The sequence below is a fragment of the Zootoca vivipara genome, chromosome 3, assembly GCF_965207765.1.
Source record: "Zootoca vivipara chromosome 3, rZooViv2.hap1.1, whole genome shotgun sequence".
In the NCBI taxonomy this organism is placed as follows: Eukaryota; Metazoa; Chordata; class Lepidosauria; order Squamata; family Lacertidae; genus Zootoca; species Zootoca vivipara.
In genome coordinates this window covers 95,205,768-95,220,351 of record NC_142586.1, presented here as the reverse complement: position 1 = coordinate 95,220,351, position 14,584 = coordinate 95,205,768, and the positions used below count along the sequence as shown (strand labels likewise).

Genomic DNA, 14,584 nt, shown 5'->3' with positions numbered 1-14,584 from the left:
AAGCAAACTGCTTGCTATAACTCAACAAGGCAAGGAGGATTAAAAACCAAAGAACTCTGGCCACTCCCCCCCCCAAAGGCTTCCTTCTGTAAGAAGTGCTTTATTTAAAATGGATTTTATTTCTATGTTTTATCCTTAAGTTTGCATGAAGTTCAAAAAGCAGGTCTGAACTGCCAACTGACTTTTCCCATTGTATCTGCAGTGGTCTCATTCCAGTGAAATGTACTGGAGTTATCTTCTAGAATGAATGGCGGATGTTGCCATCATCCATGCCAAAATGCATTTCATTATTTAAAAACACTATTCGCCTGTATTCGGTAAGGTGACGTTTCATTCCCATAGCTAGGGGAAATTCATCTCTTCCCATTCCCCCTCTTCCCCACTCAAAGCAAAAGAAAAAAGGATGATGCTGTGGTTTTATATTTTTATTTTGTATACTACTCACCAAAATTGGTTCTCATGTGACTTTGGGGGGGGAAACCAGGAGAATATATACCTCAAACTTAGCACAGACAACTACTGTTGGCTTGGCTTGGCTCTTAGAAAAACTTACAGTCCATAAAAAGACAACATTCTGTCATTCAAGCTTCGTTTGCGCGTCTGTATGTGGAAATTAGGAACTGTTTCCTAGGAATGGTTCTTTTTAAATATATCTTCATATAGTCATACAGACAGGATGCCAAACGTTCCAAGAGTGATAGGTAACAAATATATTTCCTTCAAAACCATTATAAAACTGTAACGTTATTACCTGAAATCCTGCTTTAGTGCCAGTCTGCCTCTTAAATTGAAATTCCCTTTCTATGACAGTGACATTTTTCAGCAAGATGGCAGATTTCGTAATGCTCTTCATGGTTCAGAGAATTTTTACATTAGTTGAGGATGGTAAAGCAAACGTTTTACCCAATGACTAGATATACTGTTTCATGACTCTGCTAACTTCCTTTTATATTTCCCCCCTATAAGCAAAGAATTGTGGTGCTTGGCATAAACCCTCACATGGATGTTCCAGTACTGTTGTGTCAAATGGAAAAAGGCCTCTATAAAGGTTAAAAACAACGCCCACCCATATCACCTGGGCTAGACTGTGGCAACAGGTACACTTTAGGGATGGCAATCCACAGACCTTTCTGAACTGCTAATAGCTATCAAGAATCCAATTTGTCATGGACAGCATCAAAATTCCTTTCAAGCTATGCTCTTTTCTACCACTGTATTGCATTTTCAAAATTGTTTTGCAAAGAAAGAAAGAAAAGATCCCTACCAATTTACAAAATGCACCGTAAAACCAGAACGGAAAGCGGGTTATGTGATGTGCCATCTTTGAAGTACCTTTACACAAGGAAAGACAGAAAACATGGTAAGAACAGATGGGTCAATGAGGTATGCACAATTTCTTCAATACTTCATGGCACAGTAATGCCTTTTGCAGAGCGCTTTTCCTTTTCTAGCTTTCCCATACAAGATCTCACTGAGATATTTTTTTCCAGAAGAAGAAGAAGAAGAGAGAGGTCTCTACTAAACAGGTAACATGGGGCACTCACAATACCATAACCAGGTCTGCAGAGTACATTAAACAGATCCAGCATGATTAATTACAATACAACTTGAGCTTGTGCAGATGAGGGATCTCTACCACAAGACTTGCAGTACAGACTACTGGAGAGAAAGTTGCTGAAGATTCCAAGTTTTTACTAATGCTGAATACTACCTGCGGTGAAAGCAATCTTGCTGCAGATGTTCACCTGTGGTGGTTGTATAATTGTATCTCCTGTTCAAACACCGAATTTGCTGACGTGGATGTGCGAGGAAGACACACCCTTTAAAAATATGGACAGTTCTTAAAATACATCATTAGGTTGCTGTGTTACTGATTCTCTCTCCTAGCGGAGTTTAAAATTCCCGAAGGGGGAGAAAGTCCATCCAGTAATGTTCCTTTATCCTGGTATATTCACATTTGAACATAACATGATGCACTCTGTAAAGTACCAAGTTCCTCCTTTTGTTCTTAGGTCCCATTCATTCACCTTTTAAAATAGGCATTGATAAAAATACTGAAGAACACAGTACCACATACCACCTGACAAAAACGCAAACAACTGTACGAGTATCAGCCACAAATTGCTAAGGGTCATCTCCCGGGAAACAATTTCTGTCTGTCCCTGCAAAGGGGGGAATGCTCCTGGAAGAGAAGGAACAGTCTGTTAGTTACACATTCAAGCTGCCTTTTCAGTGTGTTGCCACATCATGGACAGAACAAGAACTCGGTGCAATGCAGATATAGCACAGCACTGCTCTAATTAATCAAGATAAGGGTTACTCAACAAGCCATCTCATAACATAATTAAGTTTCGCTAGTGTGTTTTCTTCTTCTCTGCAGTAGGAGAAAAGGACAGATTTGGATCTACAGGATTGCAGATTTGTTTAGCTTCTTAGGCCCTCCATAATTTCCCCGAATTTCAAGTGAAATTAAGGAAGCAACAGCTGCGCCATTTTTGCAATGAGACAGCATGACAATGGCTTGGCAGATTTGTATACACATTAATATACTGGGTGCGTGGCATATGTAGTAATTAGAAACATAGAACTGTAGAGTTGGAAAGGATCCAAAGGGCAGGTAAAGCTAATTATTTGTAAAGCAGCCTCCACCTACAGATGGTATCAGATTTCCCTAATGTGCATAGGGTGGAGAGCTGATTGCTTGGATCTTCCTAGTAGACCTAGAGAAAAAGGGCTCAATCGGTTAAGCCAGGCTTCCTCAAACTCGGGCATCCAGATGTTTTTGGCCTACAACTCCCATGATCCCAAGGTAGCAGGACTAGTGGTCAGGGATGATGGGAATTGTAGTCTCAAAACATCTGGAGGGCCGAGGTTGAAGAAGCCTGAGTTAGGCTTTCAGAATGAGATTTGTAAACATTTGTTAAGAACTACCTCGGGCAGCATGGTAGCAGCATATAAAGTTAAAATAACATGTGCATTTTAAAATGCTTTAATTCTCACTGGGGAATCTTCCTCCACTTCAGCATTACCACTCTTTACAAGTTATGCTTTCCCCTCTTCACATGTCAGAACATTCCCTCCAGCTACTGTGGAAGGAGAATTTTCCTGTTGCCCTTCCCAAAGGCTCATGCCGCTCTGTATCTCGACTCCCATGCAATAGCATCACGAAGTGCAGCAAGACGGTAAGAGAATATGTAACGCCAACTTTTGCAATACCCGCATGGCTGATCCCATGCCTGCAATCTTAAATTCATGCTGCAATAAAAGCCCTACTGAATTCAATGAGGCTTACTTTTGAGTAGACATGTAGAGGACTGGGCTGAAAGTGGCACGTTCAATACTTTTTAAAAAGAATCATTTTTGAATATGTTATTTATTAACTGGCACATAACAAAGCCAACAATACAAAAAGAAAAAGAAAAAGTTGCGCAAAATTCAGGTACATTAGAAATGCAATGCCCAAGGCCTGAGATGATAACTAGAGATGGGGTGGCTTGGGGAAAACCCAGAAAAATTGGGAGAAACCATAGGGCTTTCCCAATTTTTCTTTTTTTGGGGGGGGGGAGGGGGAACAGGAAAATAGAAAAATTGGGAGAAAACGTCCACCTTCACATCTCTAATTATAGTGGAAAGCTTAATCCTGGACTTCTAATTAGTTGAACATTAAGTGAAAACATGCATGAAAGGAGCCGAATTTTAAAAATGCTTGCTTTTTATCTTAAGAAAGTGTTACCTGTTTTGTAAAAGTGTGACAAAAGATCCTCCTTTTCGATGAACCGTTGATACAACCAAACGGTGAGGGCTGCAGGCTCAACAGGTACATCTTTAATTGGAAAAATCCTGCATTTCAAAGACAGACAGAACAGTACACTAGACATATGGAATAATTTTCCATTTGTAAGGTGAATCAGGTGAACTCTGGAACAGGACCTGGCATATTCTCCACTACAGCATTTATTCATTCTATTCTCAGAAGAACTGTTTGCATAACTTTAAAAAGTGACCAATTTGTTGGACTCATCTCTTACAACAATATTTAGGGGCACACTTCAAATATATTAGATTCAGGTAGGTAGCCGTGTTGGCCTGACGCAGTCAAAATTTAAAAATTGTCCAGTAGCACCTTAGAGACCAACTAAGTTTGTTCTAGGTATAAGCTTTCATGTGCATGCACACTTCTTCAGATACACTTCTTTTTCAAATACCTTAATTAGTCAAGTGCAATCAATCTGAGGGCATGTCTAAGCAAAAGATTAAAGAAAGAAAAAGTCATCACCTGTTGGTAAAAGACTATAAAGAGGAGGCAAAACAGTTCTCCTTAGGAAGGAAGATGCAGTCAGTGCAGCCACTAAGAAAGCTCTTCTACCACCTTGTCAATGTACTTTTTTGGGGGGGGGGGGAATGCAGACTCTGAAAGTTCTTATATTCAAACATTGGTTCCCTGTACCAAACCAGTCCAATTCATATTTCACAATGAGGAGCGTCCATCAAGCATATTTATGTTGGCACATTTCTTCTCCAACTTTCCTCTGCTCCTTTCTCAAGGCCGGTTCCCATTGCATCTTCAACATTTATAATTCTATTCATATGTAAATAAAACATGTCTGCACATATGCAGTGCCTTCTGTTCCTGAACACATTCTAGTTCCCTGGATTCAGAATTTCAATTTAGTAAGCGAAGTACGGACAACTAGTATTACCCTATATTCCCTCTATCTGCTGCAAAGGAGAGTGTTGGGGGGGGGCAATTGTGCACCAAACAGGACTTTTCCTTAATGTCAGAACAGCATCATTTATGCCACAACAGCCAGGGTCAGTCCTCAAAGGAAGAGCCAGGGAAAAGCATCCTATTGTGCTATCACTATAGCACTTAACTCTATGCCTCAAATACTCCAAAACACAAGATCAAATTGCACCCCCTCAAGCCTTCATTATACATATCATAATAGGATGGCTAGCTAGAGGAACATCGTTTCATTGCCCCATGACAAAAAGTTAATTTACTGAATGGAAAATTTCACGCTCACTTCAACCGCCAAATATTTATCTTACTCATTTCACCAACAAATTTCCATTCACATCATCACGGCCTCTCTTTTTCTCCAGGATCTTGCTATTACGTTTTAGCTTCAACAAGCCTGGAAGATATCGAAAGGTCAAGAAAGTAGCTGCTCTCCATTCTCATTAGCGATCTCTTTAACGTAAGTGCCTTTTGGCTTCTCTTACGTAAGACTGCTGTGCATTGGCCTTCCAGTTAAAGGCATGAAATGACTAGTTGAGTTTAGTCTCCAAAAGAAAAAGTCTTTCATAATAGGATTCTGTTTGCCATTCCACCTTTCATTCGCCCTTCCTACACTGTTATGTTTTCATTACCTTCAGCAGATTTCTGAGTGCTATTTAAACTCTAATGCACAACACTGAAAAGATTTTCAGGAACAGGCTGCAGCTGTGTGTGCAATGTTTTATATACAATACATGTTCTCAAGGGGGACCTGGGAGGTGACTGAATAGGATTATGAAGTGCCAGGTCTCAGCTCTGTTCAAATGTTCTCCCCCACCCAAGCATTTCCCCCACTGATCTGTCATCCTGGTCTCCTGGATTCACAACTGCATGCATACCAGTAGATTCCTGACTTGACCTTTGGTCTTACCTCTCTCCCTTAATGCTTCAAGTGGAAGGTTCACCTTTTTAATGTTTAAAAACTGCTGCATGCATTTCAACTGTCACCAAATAAAGCACAAAACTGCTCCAGGGGTTACATGGGAGGGTAAAATGTTCCTTGATAGTATCACAGGCAATTTAAACTGTGCACAGCTGGCTTCTGCTGAAATTACACAGAACATTTTCTATGGAGCTGAACTCTGGAACGGTAAGTGGACTGAAGAAAAGGGGGAACATACATTTCTAAATTTTAATAAATCCACTTGACTATTTTTGTATCAAATATCATAACCCTCCTTAAACCCTTCTCTCCTTCCGCTGTGTGCCAGCTTCAGCATGAAGATCTTGGCTTGTTCTAAAGCAGAGCTTTGCATTGCACAAAAAGTGGGGGAATCTGGCTTAATGCAGGTCAGGATCTTCATGATGAAGCCAGAGTGTGATGGAAGGAGCAAAGGGGTAAGGGAGGGAGGAGCACTTGTTACTGGATTCATAAACAAGACAGGAATGGTTGTCCAAACTGGACCCGAGAAAGAGAGAACAGAAGAAAACAGTAAATGCTGACCCTTCTCCTCTTCCAAATATATTTCTCCCAAGCTATTTCAGGCAACTCAGGCAGGTTAGCAGCCAGACTTAGTGACAGGTCACTGTGGAAAGGTGGGCTCAACCCCCACTCTCTAGCCTGCACTCAGTGGTCTGTTAGTTGTAGGCTGTATGCATTAAAACTAAATGTAATTGGCCCCCAATATTCAGTAAATTTTCCAAAGCCTCTATCTACTTGCTTCGTGCCATTATCTGAGGACCACTTTATGCTGTGTGTGGCAAATCCAGGCTAGATACCTTGAAAGCGAGTCTTGTAGTAAACACCACTATTGTTTGCAGGGCAAATACATGTAAACGCATGGTGGGCATATGGCAGGTGAACGCAAGACTAACCAGACTTCTTTGGCAAATGTGCATGACTGATGTCTGACGTCACACCTGATGGGCAGAGCCAAGTCAGATCTGGCCAGCCCAGCTGCCCCACACAGGTCTTGGTGATACACCTGCTCATCCATGATCAAAGCATGGCTCCGCATGGTTTATTGAAGACTGACTTGGCATTCAGCATTCTTCATTACAGAAGTCATGGGCAGACCCAGTAAATGTTTGCCACACTTGCAAGGGCCATATCGTATGATGGTATGTAAGATCACCATGGATGGGTAGATAGGGTCTCTATGTCCAGTTATTAGCCAAGCGAGGAACAACTTCCTTGCTTTGGTTTTCAAAAGACACATTTGACTATAACTGAAGTACTGGCTTTAATTCAAGGAGTATGCTGTTATAGTCTGACTTTCTTATTGCTATTGGGAGGTAAAAAAAAAACCTCACCTATCCCCACAGCAACTTCTATCTACCATACCAACATACACCCCCCAAGTTAACTTATTGAAAGTAATTTGCCTGTCCAAAAACAAAGAATAAAGTAATGTGAAAATTTTATTTCAAGCCAGTCATATTCCAAAATGTCCTACAAGTACCTAACATATTTGTTCCAGGTCTCGATTCAAAATTAACAGAAGACAAACATATTTTTCCTACCTGTAATGTACATGTGTGATTGTTGGTCGCCTGTAGCCAAGAATCCAGGTCTGGATGTCTAGGGGTTCAGCTTTGGGATATGCAATGGTTGTATCTATCACCCACTGAAGACCTTTTGATTTACTTTCTAAGAAGGGGAATTACAGAACAAAAGAAAGGAAACAGAAAGAGTAAGATTTTCAATTGTTAGTATCCTACTTCTGTTCTAATACAGTACATCACGCCAACTCATTTGATAATCTGCATTCTATGATTTGATAAAGTACCATCCTACCCTGTTTCTCCAAAAATAAGACGCAGCCATAAAATAAGCCATAGCAGGATTTTTAAGCATTCAAGGAATATAAGACATCCCCTGAAAATAAGCCATAGTGTGTTTTTTTGAGGAAAAATAAATATAAGACGGTGTCTTATTTTCGGAGAAACACAGGTACTACACGATGCCAAAGCAGGTTATGTTCAGCTCTTACTTCTCAAATTAGAGAATTAGCAGAAAACTCCCTTATATTCCAAATCATAATATAAAAAAATGGCTACCCTTGATCATGACTTCATACATTTCAATTACAGTGGTACCTCTAGTTACGAATAACTCTACTTACAAATGTTTCTACTTACGAATGGAGCTCCGTCCGCCATCTTGGATGCAGTTTAGATAGGATTTTTTTCTACTTACGAATTTTTAGATAGGGTTGCTTCTACTTACGAATTTTTTCTCCCAATGCATTCCTATGGGATTCGACTTACAATTTTTTTCGACTTACAAATGTGCGTTCGGAACGCATTAAATTCGTAAGTAGAGGTACCACTGTATTTAAATTCTGGTTATCCAAAGACCCCACTCCATCCCCTCCCCAATCCCTCTCGCCCTGTTCTCTTACACAAAATCTACCGTGTATCCTCCAAATAGCCCTAGGAAAGAATAATTCAGGGTATATTATTAGCACTGCTGCTTGCTTTAAAGAACTTCTCTTATTGAAATACATAGATGTTTCTATGGCTATATGTACATTAGTAGGATTATTCAGATGTACAATGTGAGGATGCTTTAATAACAACATAGAATCATAGGATTATAGAGTTGGAAGGGAACCTGAGGATCATCTAGTCCAACCTCCTGCAATGCAGCTGTCCCATACGGGGATCAAACCGGCATCCCTGGCATTATCAGCACCATGCTCTAACCAACATGATTTAAATTATCAATAAGCATTAAAGGCACACCATTAAATATCTGGCATTCTGTCAACAAGTGAGATGCTAATTAAGCCAAGCACTTAAAAAGCTTAACCTAGTGCCATGTTCGGTGTAGGAGCACTTTCTCCCTGGGCAGAGGAAATGACATACGTCTGATACACTGCTGAAGCCTGCAAGTGCTTGCAACCTCTGGTCTCAACAGGCTTAGTACACAAATCTGTTTTCAATACCAGGATCAGCATGGAATGTATGAAGTAGTATCAAAGAAGACATGGCAACCTACTAATATATTTGTTTTGGCATAAGTTCTCATCGCCTAGAGACCTTTCTTTTCTTAGTTACTCATTCTGTTTCAGGCTTTCAAAAGCTTCTTCATCACACTTTCTCAATGCAGACTGAGCCCTTTTCAAAATATTTTTTAGCAAACAAAATAGTGGCTATTATTTAATAACTCTTTAACACAACAATATATAGATACACATTTTAATTTATAGCCCATTTACATCAACACTTCATTACTATTTAAGTAGAGGTTTTAAATCACAGGAAACCATATATTCACAATCAATGACTAGAGGATATTCTCACAATGCCAAGGAGAAAACCATCACCATACCTAAGAAAGGAAGTCTTCATAGAAACAAGAACCAAAGTACTATATGCCAACTTGGTTTATGACAACAAAACTACCATGAAAATATTAAAAGAGAGCAACTGAGATAAAGTGAAGCATGTGGATGTAGCCTATCTTGATTTCAGCAAGGCCTTTGACAAGGTGCCCCATGATATTCTTGTAAAGAAGCTGGTAAAATGTGGGCTAGACAATGCTACCATTCAGTGGATTTGTAGCTGGCTTACTGACCGAACCCAAAGGGTGCTCATCAATGGCTCCTCCTCATCCTGGAGAGTAGTGACTAGTGGGGTGCCACAGGGTTCTGTCTTGGGCCCAGTCTTGTTCAACATCTTTATCAATGACTTGGATGATGGGCTTGAGGGAATCCTGAGCAAGTTTGCAGATGACACCAAATTGGGAGGGGTGGCTAACACCCCAGAGGACAGGATCACACTTCAGAATGACCTTAACAGATTAGACAACTGGGCCAAAGCAAACAAGATGAATTTTAACAAGGAGAAATGTAAAGTACTACACTTGGGCAAAAAAAATGAAAGGCACAAATACAGGATGGGAGACACCTGGCTTGAGAGCAGTACATGTGAAAAGGATCTAGGAGTTTTGGTTGACCACAAACTTGACATGAGTCAGCAGTGTGATGCAGCAGCTAAAAAAGCCAATGCAATTCTGGGCTGCATCAATAGGAGTATAGCATCTAGATCAAGGGAAGTAATAGTACCACTGTATTCTGCTCTGGTCAGACCTCACCTGGAGTATTGTGTCCAGTTCTGGGCACCACAGTTCAAGAAGGATACTGATAAGCTGGAACGTGTCCAGAAGAGGGCAACCAAAATGGTCAAAGGCCTGGAAACGATGCCTTATGAGGAACGGCTTAGGGAGCTGGGTATGTTTAGCCTGGAGAAGAGAAGGTTAAGGGGTGATATGATAACCATGTTCAAATATATAAAAGGATGTCATATAGAGGAGGGAGAAAGGTTGTTTTCTGCTGCTCCAGAGAAGCGGACACGGAGCAACGGATTCAAACTACAAGAAAGAAAATTCCACCTAAACATTAGGAAGAACTTCCTGACAGTAAGAGCTGTTCGGCAGTGGAATTTGCTGCCAAGGAGTGTGGTGGAGTCTCCTTCTTTGGAGGTCTTTAAGCAGAGGCTTGACAGCCATCTGTCAGGAATGCTTTGATGGTGTTTCCTGCTTGGCAGGGGGTTGGACTGGATGGCCCTTGTGGTCTCTTCCAACTCTATGATTCTATGATTCTATGATTCTATGTTTTATTTTCACCCAAATTAATTGGCTAACTTATTTGAAATGTTTATATGTTGCCTCTCAGCTAAATAGCATTCAAGGTATCTTAGTCACAAAATAACTCAACCACCATAAAAAAAATACAAAACAGGAGAATAAAATACAGGTGGCAACCATTGTGTGGGGGGGCTTCCATTGCTGGCCCCCACATATGTCGGTGGAGTGCACAAATGCCCTCGCTGCCCTGTTCTGTCCACCGTTTTGCCCTTTTCCAGGTCCAAAAGGACCCCTTCATTGGCACTCGTGTGTCAACTGGACACACGCAAAGTTGTCACAGCCTGTAGTGCGCAGACATAAAACTACGGACAAAAGCAGCAGTTAAAATAATATAAGCATGTGTCACATTTTAACTGTATGCTTTATTGTCCACATAGTGCACTGGCCCGTAACTCTGTGACATGTATGCCTTTCAAATGCATATAATGGACTGCTGAGAAACCTTAGGCCAATTGACAGGTTGATTTGTTTCCATAAATATGTGCAATGCATTAGGATTTCTGCCAAGAGCGACGACGTTGCAACAGGAAAGAGATGGTTCCTAAACCCCTTCCTTACATTCTTGACACAGAGATCTCAAGCAGCCAAGCTATTTTGATCTTTCCAATTAGAATACTTTTGTTCTGCATTAGAAGACACTGAGAGTTTCTTTTCAGCAAATGGTCCAATTACCCTGGTGTGCTGGACTTAGCAGCCAGCTATGTACATCAACTTTCCTCTCCAGGGACTGCTTGCTTTGCTTCAGGTTTCATCCTGGCTTTCACTTCTTCCATGCTATATATGTTGATATTCAAGCAACCCTGGAAAATTCCCCCAAGGATCCTCTATACACATTGGAAGCCAGTATAGGCTACCTTGCATTGCAGGGGAAAAAATTACAGCATGAAGAAAGTAGGTCTCATCACTCTCTCCATTTCTGTTCTTAAAACCAGAAGATAGAAAAGGAGGTGTTGCAAGCAACACTAGCTCCAACCTACATGTACACACTCTGCAAACAGTTGAGGGAGTCACTATAAAAGCAATAGCCACAGTGCTGATGTGCCCTGACCAGTGACCTGATCTGCACACTCTGTCTCTGCCAGAGGCGAAAGGGGAAGAGCGCGAGAGAGAAAGAGCACACATGCACAAGCTCCATAGCCACACTGAATTACTGTACTTCCCCAACTAGAGAAGCAAAAAGAACGGTTGCCACATCTTCCACGCTCTTCCTCTTTTCTGAAAGCAGAGAAATATCTGTGTCCTAGTGTGCAGTGATGGGGACCATGAATGTAAGACGCTGGCTTATACAGAGTCAGACCATTTGTCCATCTAGCTCAGTGCTGTCTGTGAGACCAGTGGCATGTCAAGGCTGGACCACAGGCAGTGAGTGGCCTGGAGAGTCAGGATTCGAGGACCATCAATACCTGAGGGCAATCCAGAAAGCTGCACCAGGGAACAAGCCAAGGGTCTGGACCAACAAACAAGACCACAGAGGCAAGTTGTGATAGAGTCAGGTAGACCTTGCGGTTTGAAAAAGGGTCAGCTGAAAAATGAAGGGCTTTATAGCCCTTCCTGCCCAGGCCAGCTTGAGAGAGAAGGTTCTTCCCTGATCTGGTGCTGCACATGGTTCATTGCATGGGGCAAATGGGCAGCAGTTCCTTACACAGCAGCTCTCTGGTGTTGCTAACAGAGGATTTTTTTCGTGCCCTAGCTGAAAGATGCTAAAGACACAACCAAGGGTCCTCTTTGTGCAGATGCTCCACCATTGAAGAAGAAGAAGAGTTTGGATTTGATATCCCGCTTTATCACTACCGGAAGGAGTCTCAAAGCGGCTAACATTCTCCTTTTCCTTCCTCCCCCACAACAGACACCCTGTGAGGTGAATGGGGCTGAGAGACTTCAAAGAAGTGTGACTAGCCCAAGGTCACCCAGCAGCTGCATGTGGAGGAGCGGAGACGCGAACCCAGTTCCCCAGATTAGGAGTCTACCGATCTTAACCACTACACCACACTGAGTCTTGGCCATTCCCTCAAAGGTTGCATCTGTTTGCATGGGGTAATTCTTATGCTCTGAGGGCCAGGGGTGCCCTGACTTCAGTCTTGCAAGGTCTTTTTAAAAGGTCAGATTGCCCACGGCCCACCAATTTGTTTTACAATTACAAAGCATACTTTTTTGATTATTTGATTTCTATGCCATTTAATATATTAAAAAATACCTCTAAGCAGTGTACAAAAAACTGAAGCAACAACAGACAATTTAAACAAAATATTGGAAAAAGACATTGTTGTTGTTGTTGTTAATACATATAAATCAGTACCAATTCAGTTTTCTCCTAACACACCCTACCTTTCAGCCTTCGGGTTCTCAGCCAGGGTCCAATCAAACCCTCAACTCACTCATAGAAAGCTCACAACGAGAAGTTGTGGAAACAGTGGATTTTATCCTAGTCTCTCACTCTAGACTTGCTTTTGTCCTCTGCCCCTCACCCTGCCCCTAGTGTGTGTGTGTGTGTGTGTGTGTGTGTGTGTGTGTGTGTGTGTGTGCACACCCATCCCAAGCAGCACAGAGACATGCTCTACTGCTGCCCCTTGGCTCTTAGCGCCCTCACCTTTCAATTCTCCTGCCCCTGCTTGCCTCCTTCTCTCACTGTGCAAGCACCTAGAGGGCCAAGCAGACGTTCCCTTGGCAATTGCACCCTGAGTGCTGCAGCGGCCCTGCCCGCCGTGCTACAACCTCAGAGGAGAAAGTGGAGAGCAAACGAGCCAGGCAGCACGAGCCAGAGTGTGGGCCTGGCAAGGGTGATGGGGCATAGGCCACATGGGCTTCCACCTCGCTACCGCTGTCGCCATGATGCTGCCATAAAAAACCTGGACATTTTGCAAAAAAATATATATGAAATTAAAACTCGCTTGGAATCTTTAACCTAAAAAACGAAGACGTGTCGGGGGGTGGCAGACACATGGCAACCCTACCATAGGTCCCAAATAGAGGTGGGTCCCCTGCCTGCCTCTTCCCAAAACACCTGAGAGGGTTCAAAAAACCCTGGACAAGGCTTGGTTGTATGTGCTACTCTTGGCCAGCTAAGGCCCAAAATTTGGAGAGATGAATGGAAAGAAGTGGTTCACCAATTATTCCTCCTCAGTCCAGCAAAGAAGTACTTAAAATTAATTTGGGGCCAAAGGAGGGCCAAGGCTGCTCATCACTCCCCCCCCAATCCTTCCACTTCAGTCCATAACTCACTGTAGGGTATATTATTATTATTATTATTATTATTATTATTATTATTATTATTATTATTATTTACATTTGTATACTGCGTTTTGTCCAAAGATCACAGGGCGGTTCACAATATAAACAAACAAAATGAGAACACAAAATACAGAATAAAACAAAAGCAAAAGCAAACCAATAGACCCCCTTATTGTGTCCTTAGCTTCTGAGCCCAAGACAAACCTGTGCTATGGCATCAGAGCTGAAGGAGACAAAGGAGCAAGCTCACCTCTGTGGCTTCCAGCTTTTACCACAAAAGTGCCAGAGTAAAAAGCGGATCAGAGACTAATGCTTCTGAAGAAATCCCAGTTGTGCTCCCAGAAGAAATACAATTTTGTAAATACTTCAGAGACTATTCCTAAAAAGATTTTTTTTTTTACAGCGTTGCTCCACTCGAGAATACTCTTAGCCTTCTCTTCCTCTGGAAGCAAGTAAATTAGCCCACGGGGATTTGAATGGAAACCCTGCAGGCTGCGGCATGTATTTATCTATCACTCTCTACAGGCCCTTCCTTCCCTCTGGGTTCCTTGCAGTCAGGGGCTGCCAAGTGCAATAGCTTGGCCTAGCAGTTCTGAATGTACTCTTCAGTAGGGCTGCTTTCATCCAGTGCCAAGGCAAATTCTCACAACACTCAGAGCAATCAAAGAAACAGAAAAGGAAGAAACATCTTTTAGCATTCGAGGGTAACATTTTGGGCTACACGAATCCCAGCCAAGAAATAAACAAATATATAACACACATACACAATCTCCTTTTAGAAGTTTAGCAACCAGAAAAGTAAGGCATCTTTGTGCCACCACCAATATAATTTGGGTATCATAGCTTTGGAAAGGAGAAAAGGTGTAGTATTTATTAAATACAGCAATAATAGATATATTGCTTTTCTCCCAGAAGCCCATCTGACACTTAACAGTATAGCTCAGACCTCATCTAAATGGAAGCATTTGATTTAAATAAATTCC

At 41.8% G+C, this 14,584-nt stretch overlaps 1 protein-coding gene across 3 annotated transcripts in view; it reads right to left on the bottom strand.

Annotated features, from left to right (window-relative positions):
* Positions 1–410: 410 nt before the first annotated feature.
* The window catches only part of LPGAT1 (lysophosphatidylglycerol acyltransferase 1), a 54,277-nt gene continuing 40,103 nt past the window's right edge, over positions 411–14,584 (bottom strand). For all 3 annotated transcript variants that reach the window (XM_088666715.1, XM_035111280.3, XM_035111279.3), the window contains 3 exons: positions 7,244–7,370; positions 3,734–3,840; positions 411–2,182 (listed from right to left, as the gene is read on the bottom strand). In XM_088666715.1, coding sequence (XP_088522841.1) covers positions 2,031–2,182; positions 3,734–3,840; positions 7,244–7,370 — 386 coding nt within the window. In that variant the 3' untranslated portion in view covers positions 411–2,030. The remainder of the gene's footprint in view (positions 2,183–3,733; positions 3,841–7,243; positions 7,371–14,584) is intronic.